The sequence below is a fragment of the Halyomorpha halys genome, unplaced genomic scaffold (genome assembly GCF_000696795.3).
Source record: "Halyomorpha halys isolate HHAL.00 unplaced genomic scaffold, Hhal_1.1 Scaffold1154.1, whole genome shotgun sequence".
Taxonomy (NCBI): domain Eukaryota; kingdom Metazoa; phylum Arthropoda; class Insecta; order Hemiptera; family Pentatomidae; genus Halyomorpha; species Halyomorpha halys.
Window position 1 is genome coordinate 121,482 of NW_027116117.1, and position 27,515 is coordinate 148,996.

At 28.5% G+C, this 27,515-nt stretch overlaps 3 protein-coding genes across 3 annotated transcripts in view; all 3 read left to right on the top strand.

Annotated features, from left to right (window-relative positions):
• Positions 1–2,363, top strand: part of LOC106688551 (chronophin) — a 17,623-nt gene extending 15,260 nt beyond the window's left edge. The window contains exon 6 of the mRNA XM_014433059.3: positions 414–2,363. Within this exon, the coding sequence (XP_014288545.3) occupies positions 414–591 (178 nt within the window). The 3' untranslated portion in view covers positions 592–2,363. The remainder of the gene's footprint in view (positions 1–413) is intronic.
• Positions 2,364–4,549: 2,186 nt separating this feature from the next.
• LOC106688550 (chronophin) lies at positions 4,550–17,540 on the top strand. The gene is made up of 6 exons (XM_014433058.3): positions 4,550–5,079; positions 8,388–8,551; positions 10,606–10,749; positions 13,036–13,228; positions 14,943–15,084; positions 16,075–17,540. The coding sequence occupies exons 1-6, from the start codon at positions 4,986–4,988 to the stop codon at positions 16,250–16,252; spliced, it is 915 nt and encodes a 304-aa protein (XP_014288544.1). The 5' UTR covers positions 4,550–4,985; the 3' UTR covers positions 16,253–17,540.
• A 2,709-nt stretch (positions 17,541–20,249) lies between these two features.
• LOC106688548 (uncharacterized) overlaps positions 20,250–27,515 on the top strand; it is an 11,307-nt gene continuing 4,041 nt past the window's right edge. Inside the window, exons 1-5 of the mRNA XM_067052991.1 lie at positions 20,250–20,550; positions 23,502–23,665; positions 24,901–25,044; positions 25,213–25,411; positions 27,185–27,326. Of these exons, the coding sequence (XP_066909092.1) occupies positions 20,373–20,550; positions 23,502–23,665; positions 24,901–25,044; positions 25,213–25,411; positions 27,185–27,326 (827 nt within the window). The 5' untranslated portion in view covers positions 20,250–20,372. The remainder of the gene's footprint in view (positions 20,551–23,501; positions 23,666–24,900; positions 25,045–25,212; positions 25,412–27,184; positions 27,327–27,515) is intronic.

Genomic DNA, 27,515 nt, shown 5'->3' on the forward strand with positions numbered 1-27,515 from the left:
TCATTCGGTTAACATGTGAAGGATTAATACCTTACCACAGTTTGTTACAAGTTTGATATTGTTGTTTGGTTCCTTTTAACATAAATATCATATTGCTGTTTTAACTTCGTGACTTGTTGATTTTTTTTAAGCATATGGCTTATTTAAGTTTTGTTATTTTTGTGTTGTAGTTAAAACCCTACAGTCTAGGCAGACATATATTTTTGCCGATATGTGTCGTTAATTGTTTGAATATATCAATTTTAGTATTTTTTTTTATACATAATTTAACACATTTAATTCATTCATAAACCAGTTATTTTTTTATAAGACTATTTGCGATATTTAAGGATTTATTGTTTCTGGTCCTTCCTAAAATATGCTTTATTAAACCTAAATCTAATTTTTTTTATTGAATTTTTATTACTTTTCAGATTACCAAATGATATCCAGGCCGGTAATATGAGTGGGATGGACACGATGCTTACCCTCACAGGAGCATGTAACTTGAAAGATGTTGAATCTGCTAAGGCCAAAAACAGAGTGAATCACATACCAACCTATTACATCAATTCCGTCGCTGACTTAATTAAAGCATTTAAGACTGAATAATAATTGTCATTATACTCATTAATATAAATATTTATTTCAATCAGTATTATAAAAATTATAGAGTTGTCAAAAATGAAAAAAAAAATTAATATCTTATCTGAGATCCTTAATCTGTAGTTTTATATAAAATTCGCCTAATGACAAAAATAGTAAATTTATTAATAAATTTTTACCATTTTTGTAAATAATATTAATTTAGTTGGAATTTCGACTTTATCATTATTTAACATTTATCTTATTTATAGTCTTAGAATAAAAATGTTTGAAAGTAAATTTAAAAATTCCTTTTTTGTAGGCATTATTTATATTTTATAATTTTTTTCTCTTGATCTGAGATCAAAATTCTTTATCAATAACTTCAAATTGATGATATATTCTTCTTTCTGACGTTTTGGACAGTCCGCCTATCTTCAGGCATTTTATCTACATATAGTAACAAATTATTATTAATAATCCATTAATTGTTTACATGTATATAACAAGAAAATAATAACTGTAATACTAAAAGGATATACAAAATTACCCCCCCCCCAAAAAAAAAAAAATTAAGTTGAAGTAAACGAATTTTGGTTAATTTTTAATAAAATTAAAATCTAATTCATTATATAAACGAAAGAAATAATGAATAATACTTTGGGACAATGTTTTAGAGAAAATGATTGAAGATGTTAGAGCGGTCTGAAAAGAGGAAAAATATGTAATTGTGAAATTAATAAACAATTTTTGAATATAAATTACTTACCAAAAGAAAAAAAAATAGAAAATATCAAATAATTTTTAATTGATAGCTAATTATAAATTTCCACAGCTAGTTCGAGTACGATATATTTTTTTTAATTGCAATTTTAACTAAAATTAAATCCGGAATAGACGTCCAACGTTGTAATTAATATAAAAATTAGAAATTGTAAAGTAAAAAAATATTTATGTTGCAACATAGTGAAAAATATTTATAAGCAAATCACGAAATATGACCGTTTTGGGCATTTAATTACAAGGATTCTTATTGTCATATAATTTTTTTTTTACCTCAATGAACTTTTTTCTAGGCTTGCATAGTGGCCTGTTTGATTTTTTAAAAAAAAAATATAAAGTTTTTGTATTAATTATGATAATGTTAAAACAGGTGTTTTCGATCTGTTTAAAACAGTTCTAGAGGGATTTTTGAAAGCTCTAATTGTTCGCAAAGAGTTTTTCAACAAACTATGCTTGTATATAAGACATATTGGATTTAATAACTCAAAAAAGTGTATGAAAATTTGATTGTGGGAGAAGCCTTCAGGTTTAAAGATGCAATCAATAATTTATGAAAAAATTATTTATTAAATTATTTTTTTTTTTTACTAAGATATCACAAGTCAGGAAATGTGTACGAGACTAATTCCATCTTTTGTTACCTTGTTGGTAAATTGGTTTTTACTATTACATTTTTTTTTATTATTTTTCTAATTAACATACGATTTTTCACTTAAATATTTCATTGAGAAAGTCCATTCCGGATTTAATTTAAGAATTGAATATTGTTTTCTTATGACACACTAACTAAAGGCGCTAATAGCTATTAGCCAGTTTTGATAAAATAGTGGCACAACTCGTCCCAATAACCAACATAAAAATTAAAGAAATTTATTTTATTATTTTTTATTAAATTATTACAAGTTAAAGTTATATGAACCCCTTATTGGATGCCAATTTGTTACCCTAATAAGCATTATGTCGTGATATGTATGGATAGAAATATATATATGTGTATATTAAGAATACAATTTTTTTTTTTAAATAAATAAAGTGCATTTAGTAAAAACATTGCATATATAATTAATAAAAATAGAGCCGTACTAAATTTTCCATTAAATGCTCTACAACATTTTTATTTTATTAAAAAAAAAAAAAAATAGTTTTTTTTATAGCTGATATTAAAAATAATGAAGAGAATTATGATTTATGAATACTGCACAACGGAACGATTTAATCATGAGAAAACTATACAATATTAAGTCAATTAAAATGTAAATTAATCATTTGGAAATAAATTATGGTCTTATTAATTTGTATATCATATTTGTTTATCAAACATTGCCAAATACTCAGTATCCATAGCAGTATATGTCAACGAATTGAAATATAATAAAGCAAACAAATTAAAGATCATTAAATTATGCTGCAGGTTGTTTATCTTCTTATATAATTTATAAACCAGTCTCTTAGAAATTTTGCTTTTCCTTATCAATCTGAAGTGGAATTACAATTTGTATAACCAGATAAAAACATTATTGATGTTTTAAAATCACATATAGTCAATGTGGAAATGGATTTTCAATTTTCATTCAAAACACTAATATGGAATAATTTTATCAAATAGAAGACATGTTATGAACTTAAATGCAATAGATGAGAATAGATTTTGAAAATTTTTTTTTATAAAATGTATTTCACTCGGAACACGTGAATTATTAATTATTATGTTAAGATTTAAGTATTCCTTTTTTTTATTATTATCAATTTTTTTTTCTTTGAGGTGAATCTAAAAATTGAAATTTGTAATGAGGTTTTGTGGCACAGCGACTTTTCATGTTTTTTTTTTTTTTAAATTGAATCTAATAACATAACACAGATGCTAAATTAACGCTAGAGTAAATAAAAAAAGAACAATCATTTTTGAGAAATTTTAATTTCGAAGGGATTAGCAACTCGCTACTGATATTCTGCATAAAGTGTTATAAGATTTTTATAAGAGGAAAAACAAATAGCGAAAAAATTAAATCATCTTTAAAACATTTCCTGTCAAAAATTGAATTGAGCTGAAAAATGAAAAAAAATATTGTTTAATTATTAGTTAATCGCCACTGAGTTCGTATGTAAAGTCAGTGTTCTCAGATGTTTATGAGCACAAAAAAAATATATTTCTGAGAAATTAAATCTTAAAAAAAATATACGTCAAAAATTGAATTAAGCTGAAAAATGAGAAAATAAAAACAAAATATTTTTAGGAAGGTTTAATTTTAAAGGGATCAATTCCTTGGTACTGAATGTGTCCATAAAGTAAGTGTTTTCAGATGTGTATAAGCACCAAAAAAATATATTTCTGAGAAATCAAATTTTCTTAAAAAATCACCCGTAAATATTGAATTTAGCTGGAAAAAAGTTAATTTTAAATGGATTAAATACTTGGAATTCAAATGGTATATAAAGTAAATGTTCTCAGATGTTTATGAGCATAAAAAAATATAAATAAAATATGGCTGAATAATAAAATTGAATTTAGCTGAAAACTGAGAAAGTAAAAAAAATATTTTTTATAATGTTTAATTTTAAATGGATTAGTTAGTTGGCATTGAAATTGTACATTAAGTAGGTATTCCTAGATGTTTATAAGCACAAAAAAAATATAAATAAAATATGGCTGAAAAATTAAATCTTTAAAAATTTACCCATCAAAAATTGTGTTAGGTTCTTATAATATAGAAGTACGGTGAAGAGAACAAATATTCGAAAATAATTTTTTAAAAAATAGTTTTTAATTAATAAACATTTGTGGTAATTTTAAGACTCATAATAATTATATAATTAATTTAACATAGAAATGGATCGTCTTTGTTTTTTTTGCCTTATAGCTCCTAAACGGTGCATCCTATAGAAAAATGTATTGAGTCATAATTTAAACAGCATTAATTTTGAAATATACACAATTTTCAAACCGGACACGATAACAATGTTTAAGAATTATTCATGAACTATTAAAACGTATTGAATGGACAAACAAACTATTTCTTTCTAGAGATAGTTGGAAGTAGATTAATAAGTGGATAAGATGGTCTGGGGGGGGAGGGTGCGGCCAGCAAAAAATTTAAATAAACAAAAATTTCTTTTTCATGCCGAAGTTTCGACCAAAGTTTCTTTATCAGGAAATCATCTCATCTCATCAGTTCCCTGATGAAGACCTGAAAACTTAGGTCGAAACGTCGGCAGGAATAAATAGCTTTTTGTTTGTGTTTTTTTGCTGACCGCACCACCCGACTTTCTTCTCCACTCATTTCTTTTTAAAGTGGTCAATTTTTGGTTTTGATACAAATTAAATTGACAATAATAATTAATGGCCGCAATAATTTCCTCTTAATTTTCCTCTATCTACGTAGTAATAGCTAGGCAACGATGCAGTTTTATAAAATTATCGTTAGAAGTTATGAGCAAGGTCAACTTCCATCTCTGGGAAAGTATTGGATGTCTCAATGAGTTACTTTTATCTTTGTTTATTTTATTACTGTTTTTTTTTTTTTTTATTACCCCCTACCTGATCATTTCTGACCTAGAGGGGTTATCTTGCTAATCAGTATAACTAAGTAGTTGCATCACTGCATTGCATTTCATGTCATTGTTTGTTCAGTGTCAGTACCATGGCTAGAAAAATGATTGACTTTTCAAAGCTGAACTCTCATGAACTTGAGGATTTTAGGAACAAATACGATGCATATATATTCGACATGGACGGTAAGTTGTATTCCATATTGTATGTTTTACAATAGTTCATTACATTAACCCGTCTATACAACATATATTATGATTATATCACGACTTATTTCTTTTACTTTAAATATAGTTGCTGTAAGTTAATCATACTAAAATTGTAAAGTTTATTATCTTAATTAATTTGATACAGTTGAACCCATATTCACAAAAATGAACCAATATTTTATGAGGTTTATTTTCAAATTTATCGACATAGCTTAAGAAAAAAATTAATAAGTAATAGCGAAAAATACAAATGACTACTCATTGACATGTACCAAGAAACAATTAAAAAATAAAATGAAATATAGCTATTTAATAAAATATTAACAATTCTCCCCTCTTTGCAAGACTTCAAGGCTAAAAACAAGATATAAAAACTGAAAATATTGTTAATATCGTATAATAAAACATGAAATATAAATTAACTATAGTAGAATATAAAAAGTATTTTAATTTTTAATAATATTTTCTTGTTTGAGAGTGGTTTGGTTTATTTAAAAACAAATTTGATCCTTTTTTTCTCAACTTTATTCTTTACAAACCCTCCAACGTTTCGACCCTCAGGTCATTCTCAAGGATACCTTCATTTTGATGTCATTTTCTTTTTTAAAATCTTAAAAATGCAGGCAATTAGCGTGAAGAAAGAAAATGACATCAAAATGAAGGTATCCTTGAGAATGACCTGAGGGTCGAAACGTTGGAGGGTTTGTAAAGAATAAAGTTGAGAAAAAAAGGATCAAATTTGTTTTTAAATAAAAAGTATGTGAAAAACTATATAAAAATGAGCAAAGTAAATAAGAGAAAACAAAAATAAGATGCACAAGGTTAAGTAAAAATAAAAAAGAAGAAATACAATAATAAATATTAGACATATAATGAACAGGTGGAGTAATAATAATTTTATATTAGATAAAAGGAAAAGAAATAAAAAAAAATAGTTAAACTAAAAGACATAAAAATCCTTTATTTCCTTAATTAACTCTAATGAAGCCCTGCAAAATTGGGCGAAACTTTACTTTGTACATCATATTTTCATTTCCTTAACTCATTTTTAAATAATTTTTCACATAGATTTTACATTCTACTTTATAGTTTACTTTATATTTTATGTTATCTTATTCTCAGATGTCTTTGAGATTGTTGCCATATAAAAAAAAAAAAATAGTTTTTGTACTATTTTAGTTTCTATTTGACCACACCTAGACCATCTTTTTATAAAAATATATATACAAATATATATTACATAAAGAAATAATAAATAATAAATAATAATACTGGCCTAAAAAAATAAATGAAAAAAAACAAATACTGAAAAGAATTTTAAAATCTAAGTTATACTAAGTTTCTACTTTGGAACTAAATGTAAACATATTATTTGCACCATAGTCATCTTGATTATCCATATAAATTCCTATTATGAAATAAGTTTTTTAAGCTCATAGCTATAACTTTTAATCTTTAGAGTAGTAAAACCTTTTATTATTTTATAATGATATAATGAAATTATGTTTTCCAAAACAAACATGGATTAATTTTCATTTTTAAATTATTTTCATCATGAATTAATTTTAAACAAATAATCAGCTTTGAGATATTTTATACTATCTAATTATGGGCCAAATATTACTATGATATAGATGATAGAATGAAAACCCATAATGATGCTGATAACAATTTACAACAAACACATAAAAATAAAGAACACAGTGAGTTGTCTAATTGTTAACAAAATTGCGACAATAACTTAGTGATAAGGAAATGTACTTTTTAGCATATTTTCTAGGGCTTGATTTAATGATATATATGTAATAATACAACTGCACAATAATATTCATTATACCATATTTTGTGTGCATTTAGGCTTACATTAAATCACTGTTAACAAAACTAATTGTCTTATCATTTTGGATATGTTATTTTATAGTCTTAAATCATATATGCATTTAAATATAACAAAATCATAATAGTATATTAATATAATGAATCATAGTAACCGAAAAAACAAGTAACATTTATTTTCCAATATACTATAAAGTAAATCATCTATTAATAAATTAAACATAACCTGACAATTATTTTACTATTATCATTATATTAAATATTAAATGTTATTGAACATATATTACACTTAATTATGAGCATCACTTATAGATTATCTTTGTATTCGTTATATAATGGTTACTTATAGTTGAAATTCACGACTATTTATAAGTAAATGAAAAGAGGAAACATTTAGTTTTATTCACTTATAACAGCATTAGGAATAATTCAAATCAAACATAGTTGTTCCATTAATATTTGGTATTTAATTCATTCAATCAGCATTTTAACGCACTAATCATCATTAAGTTACTTAAATAATATCATACCTCAAAAACTGATAATAAATCAAGGGTAGAGGTTTAATTTAGATGAAAACAAATCTAGATAAAAATAAATTACTTTATTAAACACTTAGTTTGAAACTTAAAGTATATGTTATATTTTAAACATTTTATTTAAGAAACATATGTTAAATCAGTATTTTTTTTTTTTTAAATTGTACTAAAACTTGAAAATAAACACTCACAGCACTCAATAATAGAACACTAATAATCAAGAACGTTTAAGACTTTCTGAATATCTCTTGTTATTATTGATAAAACTACCAGTATTTATAAAATAATAAAATTAAAAACAAAATACTTCATACTATAACATGAGAGTAGAAGGTTACACAAGAGGCAACGCCAAAGAGGTTGGAATGTGCTAGTTCTAAACAGAAGCAAATTAACCCAACTTGAGATCATGTTCTGACGTCACAGTCTACCCTTTTTTTTGCTTATGCAGAATAATTTGTTTAATAGCTAATTAAGGAAATATTTCTAAATATTTATAATTGTTTAGAGATTGTGCAAGTAATTAAACAAGCTAGACTTTGATGTGTTAGTTCACATCATAAGGTCCATCCTTAGACCTGGCCAGGCCATCGCTTAAAGAAATCTCATGAAAGGTGTTTAATGATGAAAACTATGGAACAGAGAGTTGGTTGACCAAGGCTTAGATGGGAGATTTCAGTGGCCATTGTCTGCCTTGGTAACCGAAATCGGATGGCATTTGATCGGAAAAACCTGACGGTTGATACTGGATCAGGTCAGATTTCAACTTGAGACGCTGTGTCATATTATAACAAAAATAAGATACGATCTTGTATATATTTTTAATTACTTCTCTCATAAATGATATAATAAACAAATAGAAAGGTAGTTATTTATATTCTAATAAAATATATGTTATAATTTTTTTAGGTGTCCTTGTTCACTTAGAAGCATCTCCAATAAATGGCGTGAAAGAGGTGCTTGAAGAAATTGCCAGAAATGGTAAATCGATATATGTTCTCACGGATAACTGCTTAGCGAAATTAAAAGACATCACTGAAAAAGTTACCACACTTTTTCCAGCAATCAAGAAGGTAAGTTGATTCAATAATAATTATGGTTATAGAACTGATAATTACAAAAGATAATATAAAAAATATTAAAAATCAAAGCGTTGTGGAGACAAGCCATAAAAGATCTTTAACAAAAGTTAAAAACTTGATTATAGACCTCAAATGCAACAAAAATGTTCCTTTTGGTCATCTATGGCTAAGAGAAGAAAATTTAGATTTTTAATCTCTGTATTATTTAAAAAAAGTTTTTAGTGATCACTGAGTAATATTTTATTTTACATATGATTACTGAGTAATATTTTATTTTACATATGATCACTGTGTAATATTTTATTTTACAAATGAACACTGAGTAATATTTTATTTTACATATGACCACCATGTAATATTTTATTTTACAAATGAACACTGAGCAATATTTTATTTTACATATGATCACTGAGTAATATTTTATTTTACGTATAATCACTTAGTAATATTTTATTTTATGTATGATCACTGTATAATATTTTATTTTACGTATAATCACTGAGTAATATTTTATTTTATGTATGATCACCGAGTAATATTTTATTTTACATATAATCACTGAGTAATATTTTATTTTATGTATGATCACTGAGTAATATTTTGTTTTACATATGATCCCTGTGTAATACTTTGTTTTGCATATAAGGTAGAATGATAAAAATGAAAATAATACAGAATAAATGTATGAAATGTGACTTCAACTGAAGGACAGGCGCACCTTCACTTTTGATTGGCTTGTTGGATTTTAGTGGACTGTATATAATAGATGGTAATGATGAAAGGAAACATGATTAAATGAAACTAAAATTCTATGTGTTACAGCTGGTGTAGAGGGTGGCCAAAACAGAACATTTATGATTAGGTGTGTTAATGAATTTAGAATAATTGGTCTATAAATTTAATGATGTGGTTGATGATGGATGTTAATTATACTGATAGGTAGACTTAATCCATTCTTTGGCTATTTTTCCTTCATTTCTTGATTTCCTCTCTCCTCCTCTGTTCTGGGAGGCACCTCAGAGTGTCTTGACTCACTCGTTTTTGCAGTAAAAAGAGAGTGAAGAAGTAAGAACTGCTGGTGGCAAGAGAAAATGGTTTTCTCATGCCCAAGTTTCTTTTCTTCCCACAGAGAGCGCTGAAGGAGGTAGCTTTGGCTCTTGGCCACCTGGGGCGCTAGTGCTGCCTACATCATGAGGGCCCCTCTAATTCAGACTTTCGGTTATCTTAGGTTACCCGAAACAGTACATGTAAATTACAGTTATACAATTTGAGAAACTAATAATACAATTAAATGAACAGTTACATAATTTGTTAAATGGGTATTGTTTCGCCGTTAGGTGGTAAGGGTGTACCCTAAGTAATAATAATAATAAAATTCTTTATTTACTCAGGGACGAATCTCTTCAATATAATAATACAGAAAATAAAAATTAAGCTTTAGTGTCTTAAGAAATTAAAAAATAATTATAAAAATAAGACAAATAACCAAATTTAACCAAAATGTAACTTTTGATAATAGATAGACAAAATATATATGGAATTGACAACGAAGAATGTATGATGTTAAAAATACCATATTTACAAATTTTTAAATGAAGTAAAAACAACATCCAATTAATAATAATGGTATATTGGCTGAGAGTAGAAAGTAAAGTCAAATAAATAATATAAACCGAAATATAACAACTAATGATGAATTTTTTAAAAAATTATTATTTGGTAATTAATAGCAAAAAATCTCTTGTCTTGCAAGTAAACAAAATGTTGTTTTTGCTTACTTATTGGAAGCCCTGATAAAGTCCTACAAACTGCAGCAAAACTTTGGTATATCATAAATAGTTTTTTAGCTAACTTTTTAGACTACCACTCAGACAATCAAACTAAAAACCTGTCATATATATAAACATATTAGAACTTACTTGAAAATGAATGTACTTCCTTATGTTAATTTTTTTTATATTAAATGAAAAAAAAAATACCATTCTTTTCGGACTCGAATAACATTATTGCATCAATAGCTCTGAATATTTCTAATTAATGTTTAGGAAAACGTCATGTGTTGTACACATCTTGCAGTGAGATATCTGAAGGAGATAAATTTTAACAAAAAAGTATACGTCATAGGTGTAGAAGATGGACCAGTCGCTGAGCTGAAAGATCACGGATTTCAAGTCGTACATGACGAAGAGGCAAGTATTATGTTAAAAGTTTATGAGTTCTTTTTTACCTTATTCTGTTCGATGTAACTTCAATCTAGGAAGATTTATAATGTGGTTCGCTGAAGACTAACTCGAGTCTGGTGATGTCGTTAGGTGATGGTTACTAACCTTACATTCTTGTTAACAATCCCCTCCACTCATCTTCCTCTTTTCAATTTTTTTATTTTTAATGGTAACTAAACAGATTAAAAAAATACTATGCAAATATCCCATACTAGATATGCGAAAAATTATAATAATAACAATGCAAGTTTGTTTTAGGAAGAGATGTATGAAGTTTAATGGAGTGGTTTAAAGAATGAACTCAGAATTTACTTGTGGCACTCTTGGTGTAGTTGAGATTTATTTTAAAAGTTCACTGTAATATATTATAGACACTTTATAAAAATGTTATTATACCAACTTAATTAAATTTATCTGCTTTAAATCTTTGGGGGGGGGGAGGACCAATCTCCATCACCCCCAATGGAAATAAAAAATAAACTAATTTAAAAAAATTTAGCGTTTATTAGTTGTATGGATTATTCAAAATATACGTAAAAATATTAATATTTATATCAAAAAATTTAAAAATTCTTTACCGAATCATAACACTAAACATAGAAATATATATACATAATTCCAAGAAGAAATAGGCTTTTATATTACTTTATTATTTTTCTCTCACTTTAGAACGACGTTTCGGGCTTTTTTTGCCCATTACCCAGTTCCATTGTTTGTTTTTTTAAAATAATGCCTAACAAACAGTTCTTTAAACACAATTGCACATCAAGTTTCATAAAAAAATTAATTCATAGAAGTTAAAAATATATTTTAATATTTACATAGCTAGTTAATTTTTTTTTCAAAGTTAATTTTACAATATTTTGATTTCTTAATTATAAGTTATAATCATACGCTTAGTAGTTAAAAGGGATTTTTTAGGAATAAATCGTCTTGTTTTATGAATTCAATATGTTTCCCTCATATCAGAACAATATTTCGGTCCTTTTTTTACCTACATCATTTTTTTAAAAATTAAAATAATGCACCATTAATAATTTTTTGAATACAATTATACATTAAATTAAAAAAAAATATTTAAAAATTAATTGCAGCAATATAAAATATATTGTACTACTTGCACCACTAATATTTTATGTTAATTTAATTTTAATAAGGTTTTAATATGAGGCCACAATTTAATAGTAATTATGAATATACGTCAACTCACTAAAATAAAAAAAAAAAATTAAAAATGAAGACTTATGTTTCGAATTGAATATGAAAATTTCTTTTAATGGGTTAAAATAAAATCATCAAATGAGTTAAGGTAAGAAAAAAAAAAAGAATAATTACTTTTAAATTTTGGCATATCAAAAACTTTGTACATTTATAAATTGATATAAAATAATTCATTAGCTTTGAGATGTGTAAAATATATTTTAAATTAGGTGTAAATAATTTTTAAATTAAATAAAAAAAACATCGTGTAGTGCATTTTTTTAAAAATAATTATTTTAAAAAATATAGAACTTAATAATGCGCTAAGTAGGTCTTAACGTTCTTCTTATATAATTACTATAAAACAACTATTTCTTTCTAAAAAAGTAAAGAGTTCTAACAGACACCGGAACCCTTTTTAAATATTAAGTATAAGCTTATACGCTTATTATTTATAATTATAATAAGACGTAAAATTAACAAAAAAACATTCTGCATGATTTTATCTGTCAGCTTTAACAATTAACATATCAATTCTTACTCAAGAATTATTACTGTACGAACTATTTTTGCATAAGAAAATTAAAACGAACGAGGAATAAAATAGCTCCTTAAGGTATACCATAAGTATGGTACACCGTGTGTGATTTCGTATTTTATACTTATACTATCAAAGAGAACTGGTGCATAAATCATTTAAAAAATAAATATAATTGTTTTGAACACTTTATATCAACAGAGCTGTTCTATGGCAAACAGAATCGAATGCCTTGGAGCAGTCCGTAGAGATCAAAGCAGTGGCCATATACGCTTTAACTTTTTCTTCATCCCTTTCCGTAGCTTCAGTAAAGAGTGTTCAGAACACATTTGAGCTTGAAATCCACTTTGTTCTGCAGGAATCAAATCCTTTTGTGTACTTAGGTAGTTGAGAATGTTTTTCTCGTATATTTTAACCATGTGGGGAAATATATTTAGAGGCAATAATATTAGAATTATTAAATCAGAATTTCAATTTGAACAATAAATTACAAACAAACGATAATTATTTTGTAGGTAACAAAAATTGGAGTCGGTGATTTGAGAAAAGCTAAGTTCGAAACTGGTGTCGGTGCAGTGTTAGTTGCAGGTGACTACAACTTTAACTACATGAAGATGTTCAAAGCAGCAAACTATTTGGTTGATCCCAAAGTATTGTTGATGCAAACACACCTTTCGGATATTGCGAACCGTCAGCCAGTGGTTCCAGGTATGGAAAATACCTAATATTTTACACTTTTTCTAATTAATAATAATTTTTTTTCTATTGTAATGTTTTTTTTTCCTATAGTCCGGGTTGCGGTGAATAAGCGCATCAAAATAGTAAAAGAAAACTATTTCTTTTAAACCAACGTTTTGCCCCACTTTGCTGGGTTTCCTCAGGGCTAAATGAAAAAACAAGCTACAAACCTTTTATAATTAACAGAAAATTAAAATAAAAAAATATTTCAAAACAATTGTTATGCTTATAAAGTATATAGAAGAGAATTAATAATAACAATATAAGGAAATATATATGTAGGTAGACTGGAAACAAGTTACTAATAAATACAACCAGATCTAAATATAGATCTATACAAATAAATTGTAGAAGACTACACATTAAAATTAGTATAAATATGGTAAAGAGTTAGGTGAGAAAGGCAGAACAAATTAGTGATAAAAAAGGAGATAGAAAAAAATTACAATAATCGTAGGGGTTGGTTAGGTATAGGGTATCTGTCCCGACTGTGCAAAATGGGGCGAAACATTGGTTAACAATAGTTCTCTTTTACTATTTTGATACATTTATTGACCGCCACTCGGACTATCTTTCTATAATCTACTTCATACGGTTAACTATCTTCTTCCATTTTTTTTTCTTAAGTCACTAGTTCATAAAACATGAGTACAAACTTGAAAGTTTCTCTAAAATATATTCCATTATTAACCAATTTCGCGATTTTTTTATATCGTATACCATTACATTCTGTCTTGTATTTGGACAATGATAGTATGGATTATAGAGCTCATTTGCACCATATTTACAAATAAATAAATACTAATAAAATAAGAAATATAATTTCTTCCTACTATTTGCGACAACCCGTTCGCACAAAGAAAATGAGACCATTACAGGACATCACTAAGAAGATACACTCACAAACGTTCCAAGCAACTTATTAATTTGTTTACCAAGTTTATAAATTATTAATAATCTTCATTATTTATAATTTGCATTTTTTTACTTCATAGACTTTTTAAAATTACTTTTTCATTTTATTGTGTAGGTTTTTTTTTATAGATTTTCCTACATTCTAAAATTAAAAGTATATAAAAATGAAAAGGAAGATTTAAATCATTTCACAATCGTGTAAAATATATTTGCACCTTAACATGTACTATTTATCAATCTTATGACAAGCAATAATGATCAATAATAATCAGACTTATATAATAATTATTAAAAAAAATATAAACATTAAAGTTTTCAAAACGGTAATTTTCTTAATTGTATTTGACGCAAACCAAAACATTTATAGAAACACATGAATTAACTCTTAGGAACCAATATCCTTAATTATAACATTACAACTTTAAATAAACATTTATAATCCCCAAATCAAAAGAGTAATTAACTTGTGATATGAATAGAATATGTTTAAATGGAGTAATGTATTAATAGTCTGAGTTTAAAAATAACGAATAGTTTCCCCACAAGGGATGCCAGTATATTGAAATGAACTTGAATTTTATGTATTGATATCTGACAAAAGTCAATGAGATAACGGATGGTATTTCTTGCTTTGTTTAGTTAATTAAATATGATAATGTTTCAAGCAATTGGATCACTTTTCCTAAAAATAGTGTGTTATTGAAATTTATTCAATTTCATATTTTAAAAGAATTGTTTTTAATTCATTTGAATTTCATTTTTTCTATAGCGGTAGGCTCCTTAGTTTCCGCCGTTAAAGCTGGATCGGGAAGGAAAGATTCGATAGCAATGGGGAAAGGTAGTGAATACTGCAACAGTTACCTCAAGTCCCTTGGGTTTCCAAGCGAAAGGTGCCTTTTCGTCGGCGATGGGTAAGTATTCAAAACTATTTAATTTAAAGAAAAAAAATATGCAAATTAAAATGCACAGAGCTGTAACTGGTTGGCTGTATCCATACACTTAGAGGAAATAGCTGAAGTTTCTTTTGTGGAGTATTAGTCTTATGGATTTTCCTAGATTTTGGAAAAAGAAAGGAGGGGTAGTGTCAGATTTAATCAATGCAATAAAAATATTAAGCTCACAGCAAAGCATTTCAATTTGACTTCACTTGCAGAGTCCTGAAGGTTTTTAGTGCACAAGAATGCTTTTTTATAACATAATTTGGTAAACATTTAATTTTTTTTTAACAATCCTCAAACTTTAGCACTTCAAATAATACTTTTCAAAAGAGGAGAAAAAACCCTTAACATATATCTTTTCATGAAAAACTCGCACATCTTGTTACATTACGTTCAATGCATGTCGACTTTGGTTCAAACTACGTTTTATTGCACTTTATTAATGCCATCTAACTAAAAACTATGTTTAACCACTGAAACACTGGGTTAACTAATGTGAACTTGATTAAATAAATTCATAAATCGTATCTAAAATTTATCAAGTTCAATTTCGAAATTCTCATAAATCTCTCTCAAAATTGTATATTTAAAGTGATGTACTACGTTTATATGGAAGTCTTTTTTAGATGGCTGATATGGGATGTGCAAACTTTTATTTTTTTTCTAGAAATGATTGAAATTTAGAAATGCTGATTATTCATTTACGGATTGATAGACTTAATGCCTTGTTTTAGAATCATACTATTGTATGCTAAATATTGTTCAAAAACATATTACGTATTATTTGTAAACTTTGCTTAGGTCTAGTAGTTTCTCTAAAACTCTTTACTTTAAGATGATGACCGAAATGGTGAAACGATGATTGTTCAGTAGTCTATAACTGTTAGAGAGATTTGAGTTTTTGAGCCTTCTCTTCACATTGCAAACATAAATTAATTTTTTTTTATTTTACTACTGTTGCAGCATCGAATGCGACATGGTTGCCGGTAACATAAGCGGAATGGATACGATGCTAACTCTATCTGGAATGTCTTTCCTGAAAGACGTTGAATCAGCCAAAGCTAAAAAAATGGAGAGTTACATACCAACTTACTATACTAATTCGGTCGCTGACCTAATGAGAGTATTTAAAACTCAATAATAATGTACATATAGAAGTGTTTGCAACAAGAATACCGCTTTTAATATTATTTACTAATTAATCAGTGATCTAAGCACAATAAAATAAAGATTCTATAAATTAATTCGATGAATTACTTCTGTACAATTAAAACCTAAGGGAATGAGAGAAACGGAGAAGTTATGGATACTCAACTTTGTATCGAACCAGGAAAGATGTTAGGATCACAAAGTTACCGATCGAGCTGTTTAAACTTAGCACAGGTACTTACTGGAAGGCTAACTCCCAGTAGAATTCACAGATCAAGCATGTGAACTTCAGAATGAAGTAAGAAGAGAAAACAGAATTGATGCATAAAACGAACGTATTTGATCGGAAAGGACAATAAATTTCATAGCCGAATTGTAAAATATTTAAAAGACATTAAATTATATAAAGGTATAAGAAATGATGGTATCTCTTGTTAAAAAAAAAAAAAAACGGTATACAGCAAAAAATGTGAAATAAACAAATATTTTAGTCTTTTGTCTATTTAAATAAATTATAAAATAATTTAGTTACAGTAAAAAAATAAAAGTTAACAACATTAAAATGAGTGATGAAATTCTTTTTATGTTGAAGATGATAATTTGTTAAATAAAAATACCAAATGGTGTAAATAAAAACTTTATCTTATAATTTAAAAAAAAATTTACCTTATACCATTTTAAGTTTCAAATTTCATATATTTTAGAGATATTATTGATTAGAGATGTTAAATAAAAAAGTGATAATTATAAAATTATGTATTTTAATTTTATTAATTATATTTAGTATAAAAATTTTTTATTTATATTTTAATTGTAACAATTTAATGATGTTTTAATTATTTAATTATACCCTTGATTCGTGGAATTGTAGTTTACATTATCATTCGTTTTATTTGTAAATGTTGATATGATTGGCCATTGATTTATTTAGAGATTAACCAACTTGTTCAAACCATAGTTCGGGGTCAAACTTTCATTAGCACAGCTATGAAAAAGACGGATTCAAACCTGCACTGCCAAAGCTTTCAGGTAACAAAGACCTACGCCTCAAACACCTGAGCTACAGACAATCACATACATTTGTGACAGACTTTGTTTTAATAGTAAAAGCTTTTGTTGCTTATCAACAACTTTAAAGAATTTCCCTAAATTGTTGGATATAACGAAAACTCCAGTTTTGATTCATATCTTATTTGCAGAAAATGGCTCATATAGTTAAGTGATACTCTGTTCTAGTGTATACCCATGTTTTGGTCTTGTATTGATTATAGCTAACCGAATCACGATATAAGGATAAAAGATAATAGAAAAATTATTCATATGGGACATGGAAATATAAATAGTATACATAAATATATAAGGATAATCTATGGACGTTATGAAAGAAAAAAGTTTATAAAGTCACAAATTTTCCCTTTTTACATTAACTGTATTCCATCAGTTATTGTTGAAAGGAAAATTCAGTTGATATAGAAGGGGTCAGTCAAGTCTCTAAGTATTTTTCTATAAAACATGAACACACTCATTAATAAAATGGTTATAAACTATTTTACACACAAGTTACTCCGATGATCAGAATATAAAATTAGAATAATAAATTGGGAAAATACCTGAGTGACATTGAGGGCAAATTATACATGATGTATATTAAAAAAGTAGAGCATAAGTTAGATTGACTTAATGAATGTTGAAAAACATCAGATGTATTTAAAAAACAACTATGCACGATATTTTCAACTGTAGTCAGCGAGATTTGTGAAGGCAGAAAACTATAAGTGGGTATGAGATGACTGGTGTCAATTCTGTGAGCCAATCAAGCTCACTTCCTCAAACCATCGAGTTTTGCAACCCTGACTATAGTTCACTTATTCTGATTTCGCAAAAATCGCTGACTGAAGGTAGATAATTAAAAAAAAATCTAAAAGGTAGGAGGCAATAGAAATAAAAATATATAATTTATTTAAATAAATTATTATTGAAAAATTTGGACAAAGGGAGGGAGAGAGAAAGAAATTTATTCATTCATGCTGTCCAAATACATTGGGTTGCCACATTACACAGCATACTGATCAATCCGTGATCGGACATATATAAATTACATATTTTTATATGATATAATATAATAAAAAGATAACATTTTTTTTCCACAGTATTCTTTTACAATTAATACCAGTCTACAAACTAAATACAAGCTTTTCAATTTATTCATTTTTTTTCTTTCCCTTCTATTTTACAACCCTTATTTCATTTTATCAACAAATTCTCCTATATAACAAATATTAGAATATTAAAAATAATAAAGTAATAAATAAATAAAACAACAAATAAGATATGCGATGCATGCATGCCATCCCTCCTCTGGATAACTCCCCTACTCATTAATTCTTTCCAAATCAGTTAATTACCAACCGATCTTATGTACTCAAAACTTCAAAATCACATTAATAAAGATTATCCTCTGATAGATAGTTTATAAACTGTTTTTCGTTTAAAAAAGAGTCTCGAGAGATTATGTGGTGAAGAGTAAACAAAAGAGAAGGGAGTCATTTTTCTTCAGGGATTCAGAGAAATTTATTTTTCTCTTGAATTAAGAGCTACAATGCGCGCCTAGGCTTGAGAAAGTGGTTCCCTGACTAGGGATGGGAGCCGAAAAGAGAGAAGAGAATGATAGAAAACGTGTCTTATCAACCACCTGAGTGAGTTTACTGCTAATTTTCCCTTTTACCTAAATGAAACATGATATTCATACAATTACAATTACACCAACTCATCAATTTGTATTCTTCAATGACCTAAATTCAAAATTATAAAATTAACCTGATCTAACAATGTTTTCATTCTACTTCCTTGTAACCATGTAAATTACTTAATATACTCCAAAAATGTTTTCTACAACATACAATATCTGCGACAGTTTTAATTGTTCAATTGACTTCTTTTATTTCACTTTAGGCAATTTTCTTTCGATTAAATTTTTATTGTAATCACAATAGCCCAACTAGCATATCCTAAAGTGAAGTAGTGCCTGGCCTTAAGTTGAAAGTGCTCTTAAAAAAGTTTAGCACATTCATACAAAACTTATGTTAACTGTTTAAAACTAACAGATCTGGTGACTTAGTGGTTTTCAATTTATGTGATGCCTAAGTTGGTGAATCCTTAACTGGACATTAACAACTGTTTAAAAGACAAAGGGCCGAATTCATAGACGGCATTTGAGTTACTCAACCAAACTTATTTTCAATTTACTTATTAAGTAGAATACTTATAAAAATCGGTATTAATTAACGGAAGCTTCTGGGAAGTGAGAACAAAAGAGAGAAAATACGAAACGCATTCACTCTACCACATCTCTTCTTCATCGTCCTATCAAACAAATGTCATAGCTGTCAGTCTTATCTGTTTATTTATGAAACAGAATAAGAAAAAAATTGCTTTACGTCTTCTTTTCATGCAATATGATTGTAAAAACTACAATTATCATATTCCTCAGTAAATACTACAAATTAATGAAACTCAGGACCAAATGTGATAATAGTAAAAAAAACAAAGTATAATACTGGATGTAACTATTTTATTTTTATTTGTTTTTAATCTCGTGTTTATATTATTGTGTTATTATTTAATGGTTATTATGATCATATTATTTTACTTTTTTTAAACAGCTGTGATATTTCATTATCTTTTTATTTTATTTATTACGTTTTTTCATTATTTTTGATATTGTATAAACGGACACTTAAACTCTAATACTCATGATTGTAATAGCTTTTATTAACATTAGTCAATAAAAAGTAATAATAATAAAATTATAATAATGGCTTGTTTTTCTAAGTATAACGGCCATTGCGACATCAATCGACCTCCACTGGTTTTCAGTCATACAGTGATGAAGAATGAATAGCTGGGATCTCCTAGTCCTTCTTTTCTCTCCACAAGTAGAGAGACATGATTTATAGCTCCCCATAATAAGTGTAAATATTGTAATTAAGTAAATTTCTATTCAGGGTGTCTAGTTCAGTTGCAAATTAATAATATATTAATCAGCTGGTTACTTGATACAGTGATGGGATTTTATTGTATCATTATTAGTAAATCCAAAAAGTTGAATCGTTATGGCTACAAAGACTTTAGTTGAACGCAGCCGATCAGGTTTATCCGCTATTTCAAACCGTTGTATTAATTTTAGTGTTAGAGCATTGGCCAAGAAAATGATAGACTTCTCTAACCTGGATCTTTCACAACTCAACCAGTTCAAAAGCAGATACGATGCTTATATATTTGACTTGGATGGTAAGTTATCAGTATATACTTGATTTTATCCTTGGATAACTTCTAAGTAAGTTCTGAATAGTATACTAACAACTAGACCAACAGTTGTGCAAGGAGGTAATTTGATCAAAATCACGATCGACTGCCAGATTTTTATTCGTTTAAAGGACACACTTAAGAGGTTAGGTAGGCCCCGGAGGGCTCTTGGCTCCACAGGGCTGACTCACAGCTACAGTGAAATAAATTATAAAATAATTATCTGCCACAGCCGGATTCGAACCCGTGTCCTTGGAGTTTGTAGCACACTGCCTTATCAGTTAGCTACCCACTCCCATAACTAGGTACATATAAAAACCAATAAATAACAGGATATATATTCTGCCACAAACAGTTAAAAGTAATAATAATAAACTTTTAAGAAAAGCTATGTCTGGAATTAAAAAAATATAATAATAATAAAAACTTAAGGAGCCCGATGGTTCGATGCCGATATCACCAAACGTTCTCTGCATACATCCTTCTAGTGATGCCCCTCCAAGCGCAATTTTAATCAGTTTTAACGCAATCCTCCCATCTACGCTTCGGTCTATCCCTCGGACGTTTACCCGTCTCTCTAGAAATCAAAGACAGATGGCAATCGTTGTGGTACGAAAGCCTAAGGAGTAAACTAAGAATTATTAAAAGCGTCAAGGCCTGGGGTACCTCCGGCGGTAAATGCCGTAGAGAGGAGGTCGTACCAATCAGGCTGAGAATAGGTCACACGAGGCTCACCCACTCCTATCTTATCTCCAAACAAACGCCTCTAAAATTTCAATACTGTAACAACAATTTGAAGATTAGCTATATCTTCCAGAAATTCCCATATTTCTCGTCATGATTAAACCAGAATATTTGAAAAACTCTTAGAGACGATGATATAACAATAAAATTTGTATTTCAGTTTTAAAAATCAAAATGTTTAATGTCAGAATTACAAATTTTATTTATCTATTTAATATCAGATCGGCCTAGTGGGCCTTACATGGCATAAGAGGTATATATATTTTTTTTAATAATTAATTATAGGGGAGGTGTTTAGCCTCACAAAGTTATAAAAAAAAATTAAGATAATATAAATATAAATAATATAATTATGAGATATAGTTGACCGTGGATGACGAACGAGGAGAAAATGGTTGGGGGTGCGGTCAAAGATAAACACAAATAAGTTGGATTAACCTATTTTATTGTGCCAACGTTTTGGCTAGAGTTTCTAGCCTTCTTCAGGGATAAAAAAAGAACAAGATAATAACCACAGTATGTATAGAAAATAAAAAAGGAAGTATAAACAGAATAACATAAAATGAATAATTTTGATAAATAATATTTCTTAATAAAAAATAAAAGTAAAGTTAATAACAAAATCAATGACATTTCTGGATTCAACAAAAAAAAAATTGACTTATAATGGAAAAAGAAAAGTGAATTTAGAAAAGGATGAAGAGAGAAAAAAAATAAGATAACTGATAAATATCTCAATAACATAACTGATAAATAAAGAGAAAGAAATGCTTTATTCATTTATGCTGCCCAAATACATCGGGTTGCTACATTACACAGCATACTAATCAATCCATGATCGGACATATATAAATTACATATTTTTGTATGATATAAAATAGAAAGAAAACATTTCTGTTTCTTTTTTTTTCCCACAATTTTCTTTTACTTTTATTTTACAATTAATACCAGTCTACACACTAAATAAAAGTTTTTCAATTTATTACTTTTTTTATTTCTCTTCCATTTCACAATTTTTATTTCATTTGATCGACAAATTTCCTTATATATGAAATATTAAAAATGTAAAAATAATAAAGTAATAAATAAAACAACAAACAAGATATGCGATGTATGCATGCCATCCCTCCTCTGGATAACTCCCCTAATCATTAATTTCCATGCATGTGGTGGTGGATGATTCCCATAAAGTCGAGTATTATATTCTCTGTCATCCTAGCCACATCCTTGACATCGACCCCGACCTCCTCCATGAAGCTCCTAGTTGTGCTGGGTATCGTTCCACGGGCTCCGAACCAGAGGCCTCTCACGTTGAAGTCTCGTTCTCCGAAGCCCTTACGGAGCTTCTCCTTGAGGAAAGGGATAAATTTATCGTAGATTTCCTTCTTTTGCCTATCTACTTTATTTGCCTGGTCAAAGTCGTTATTTTCATATCTCACGGTGGGATCCAGAATAATTGCCAACTTCCCCTTCTTAGGAAAAGCAACTATATCCGCATATCTTGTGGATCCATCCGTATCTACACAGTAGACCTCGTCAAAGCAGGCAAAATCTCTTTCTTTTAGGAGCTTCGTTAACTCGTACTTCACTCTATGATGGCGTGTTATGAGGAGGGAGCAGTTGGGGCATTTCCCCATTACATACATTGCATGCAAGAGGGACCCAACTTCTCTATCTAGGACATAACAGGATGCCCTGCAGCAGCCTAGGCTTCAGTCTTCGAATTGTGGTTGGGTTTGTCAAGTTGTAAGTCACTGCTTCTTTACTTTTAAGTAACTAGGAGTGAAACTTCATTTTTTTTTTTTTTTTATGTAACATACTACTGTCTCTATTTGTAATTCCCGATGCAACTGGCCAGAATTTTTTGGCTTCACATTTCATGACTGCTTACCATCCCTCCTCCAAGGAGTTGGCTAGTAATAATGAAATGAATACTTAAAAAGGATATATTTTTATGTATGCCTAAATATCGTTATAAAATAGGACTTCAAATTACGCCACGACTTTTGGAATAGTAAATGAAACAGCGACAATTATAGCATATACCAATAAACTACATTGACAGATCAAGAAAGCAGGCATTATATACAATTTTTGCAACAGAACTTCTTTCTCATCCTGAATAAAAAATATCTTAATATTTTTAAACGTAATATTATAAAAACAAAACTTATAATTATTGTTATTGTTAGGTTGCCTGATTTCCTTAGACACGGGACCAATTGAAGGGGTTAATGATGCACTTCAAGAGATGGAAAGGAACGGAAAATGTATTATGGTTTTAACGGATAACTGTTTGCATACTTTAAGTAATCTTGCCGAAAAAGTTAATGGATATTTTCCTGCCATCAGGAAGGTAATTAACACCATTAATAATATTGAGTTCATCATGAATATATATATAGTAAAATGATCTTTTGTTTTTTGAACCATTCATTTAGTCATTTAGAAATTTAATACATCTGTAAATTTTTTTTTTCTCCAACTGTTCAATAACGAGGCGTATCAATATTTGGTCATATATTATTATTCTACTGTAACAAAACAAGTCTATATGAACTTTTGTTAAATTATCAAAAACAGAAAATTGATATGAGTTTTTTTTTCTCTTTTTTTAGTAAATATCGTTTTATTCAAAAACAATAACCCAAACACTATTTGAAGTAATTAGAATCTAATTGTTTTATTGTAAATTAGATAAAATTCACATTGGGAAATGGCGTTTGGCTTTTTTTGTTTATAAATCAAAATTGATGGGGATGTTTTCTCTGCAACCTCTTGTGCTAAATAAAGTTCACTACCTGAAAAACTTCAATATTTAGATTTGATATCATATAAATGAAATCTATGTTTCTATTCGGATTGGACAAGATTTCTTACTGATCAAAAATGTGGTGTGGAACTATTTTTTTGACATTCGTAAGTTTACCTTTTAAAAAGATGAAAGCAGATATAACGGGGGTGACTGTAGCAACATTGAAACGCGCCTGTCTACCAACCTAAAGGTTGTGAGTTCGAGCCCGACCCTACCCGCGATTTTTTCAAGCATATAATTAGACAATAACTCTCCCCGGGCATTTGTGAGGCCCGTTAGCCAATAGGTGGTACTCACAAAAATAGGCGTGGGAGTGAACGAACCCGAACTCTATGAAAACCTCGTCAAGAAACGCGTGATGTATTTCCTTAATTCCTTGGACCTCCATGGTCTGTCATGAAAGAAGAAGAAGATAGCAGGTACAACATACATGTGGCCTATGAACCCACTCTACACAGAAAATAAAAAATAAAAGATTCGTGTTTTGTTTCAAAGGAAGTGGTAATAAAAAATACTAAGGTAAGATAATTGTAAACTTAGCATAGTAAATTAGACGTGCAACTTTGAAAATTAAAATTATCATGTAAAACATCAGGCCGTATCGATACTTAGATACTTTTAGACAGCTTTCATACTTTCCTATGACGTTTGGGCGCCAAATAAACAAACTATTTGTCCACATTGTGATTTTTTTAACATGCAACAAATACTGGTGTGGGCCTAGCTTAACGATCGTTTTAAGGATTAATCAGATTATTTTAAAATTTTGTGTTTAGGAAAACGTCATGAACAGCGGGCGTCTTGTAGTGAGCTATCTGAAAAATATAAATTTTACTAAAAAGATATACGTCATTGGATCAGAAAGTGGAGTGATTACCGATCTTAAAGATAACGGCTTTGATGTATTATACGAAAAGGAGGCAAGTATCTCTATAAATTTTAATAAAGATAAAAAAAGAGATAGATTAATACGCTCCATCTGTATTACTTAAGTCTTAACTAACTTTCCAGTAACTCTTCAAAGTAATGCAGTCTACAATTGTTGTAACTGAGGATAATTATGACGAACTAAAATTTATTTATTGTAGCAAAGAAACATATCTATTTCTGATCTGAGAGAAACCAAATTTGAAAATGACGTTAAAGCAGTGTTAATCGCCGGGGACTATAATTTTAACTATGTGAAGATGTTCAAAGCTGTAAATTACCTGAGTGATTCAAAAGTATTGTTCCTACAGTCTCATTTTCCCATAGTTGTTCAATTCAATGCTAATATAGTTCTACCAGGTGAGTACTAAATACGACATTTTTAGTAATAAGATCTGTTTTTGTTATGTTAGAAATTAGTATAGTAAATAATTGAAAAAACCGTTAGATTGCTATCAAAATAAGTAAAATCTATTATTGTTCGGTATTTTTATGTAACACTCTTCCTTGAACAATAAAACATAAATTAAATATTTTATACATTTCACACAGACAACTTAAAAATAAATGTTAAAAATTGTAAATGCATGATTTATTGTGTTAGGAAACCTTCCGAAGATCAATATCGTAATAAGTAATAATATATATAAGCAATAATTTTTCTCAACTTCTTTAAGTTCTCAGTTCCAATTATGGAAGAAGGAGTATGATAGGGAAGATAAACTGCTAGGAAAAGTGAAGTCAAAAACGTAGGCTTAGGTTGACCTCTAGGGGAGTGGCAGAGGAGTAGAAGCCAGCTGCTTTCAGTTTCATTTTAATCCTTATTGGTCGTATGTCACCTCTCACGTGACAACATTACTTTGTCACTGTGGTTGTAGGTCATGTGGGATGTGAGAAAGCGAAGTATGTCGAAATTCCCTGATTTTCAGTTCTTAGGCAAATTTGTTTTTGGGGTCCATGGTGGATTCGTTTTGGGTCGCTGGGGGATTTGTTTTTGGGGCATGTGGTTGTTAAAACTTTAAGTTTTTGAACAAATATATAAAAACAATATTTTTCCGCCTATCGTAATTACATTTCGTAAGGATTATATGTTGCGACATTCCACTGTCAAGGCGTATACATGTGATTTTTAAAGTAACAGTTACTTCACTGACTTTACTTGTACATCTAACGATTATGCCTAACCTAATACGACGTTACTGTAACTATTAAATAGTTATACCGTTTTTCAAGGGGCTGAGCGGGTATTTTTTTGTTGGATGATTGCTTATTTGTTAAGTATCCGTAACAGAGAAATTGACATATCCAGTTATATATCACAGTATTTTCTAAATAAATAATTATTTGAATCTCATATCAGTGTAAAATAAATAATTTCAAACAAAAATGTTATTCTTACAATACTGAATTTAATTTCGCATATTTACCGGAACCAACTACAACCTAGTGAGGATCATAAAAATATAAAGGCGCATAAAAAGTTAGGAACTGATGAGTTTTAAAAACACTGACAATGGCTGACATTGTTATTAACCTAAACGTATACCTAAGCTTTAAGGACGTGAACAACTCTTATTTTATCTTCAATTTCCCTTTGAAGGAGAGTAGAATATGTAACCATCCTCGTTCCATGCTTTTTGGCCTAGGGTAAACCCGAGTTGCTCAGTCCAAGTTCTTTCACCAAAAATAATATCGAGGGATATGGTTTCTTCTCACCTCATACAGATGGTATACTCCAGGTATAAAAAGGGATTTAGGCAATTCAATATATATTTATAATGGGCTGAATTTGAAACCAAACTGGTCTCTGTTGCAAATCTAATAATGACACAATGGTCTCCAAGACAGTTTCTCAAAAGATCCATACATCCAAAACCAATTCCTTCCAATGAAAACATATACATTTTTACCTCAAAACAATTTGAGATAGATTTTTTAAAGTAATAGGCCTATTGTAAAAGGCAACACATAAAAACATGAGATGTATCTATGAGGTTATTTGATCTGAAAACACCACATATTCTTTTAAATTATAAGATTTTGTTTAAATTTAATCAAAAATGGCTTCTTATTCTTTTAACGATGGCCTGGATTGCCGATTACATACTCCTAAATATTATCTATTCATTCTAGCGGCAGGTGCTATTGCTGAATGTGTTAAAGCTGCTTCAGGGAGAAAGGAAACAATTTGTGTAGGAAAAGGCAGCGAATACTCCTCCAAGTATCTGAATTCCCTAGGATTCGAAGCTCATAGATGTCTTTTCGTAGGCGATGAGTGAGTTAATTTATTGAAACTTAATAAATAATATTCATTTGATTAAAAAGAAAAAAAAAACGTAAAAATTAGGTAACCTAATCGGACGTGATTCATTTAGCCCGTAAACTGTACCAAAAGCCATTTTACTATCACAAAACAAAATAAGTTTAATAATAAATTAATTTTGTTATTCTTTTTTTCTCTCTC

What these genes read in the sequence shown, in the direction of transcription:
- LOC106688550 (XM_014433058.3), top strand. Translation starts at nt 4,986, where the DNA reads ATGGCTAGAAAAATGATTGACTTTTCAAAGCTGAACTCTCATGAACTT. An exon ending in ATATATATTCGACATGGACG is followed by an intron (nt 5,080 to 8,387) that starts GTAAGTTGTATT and finishes TAATTTTTTTAG; the next exon opens with GTGTCCTTGTTCACTTAGAA. An exon ending in CCGTCAGCCAGTGGTTCCAG is followed by an intron (nt 13,229 to 14,942) that starts GTATGGAAAATA and finishes TTTTTTCTATAG; the next exon opens with CGGTAGGCTCCTTAGTTTCC.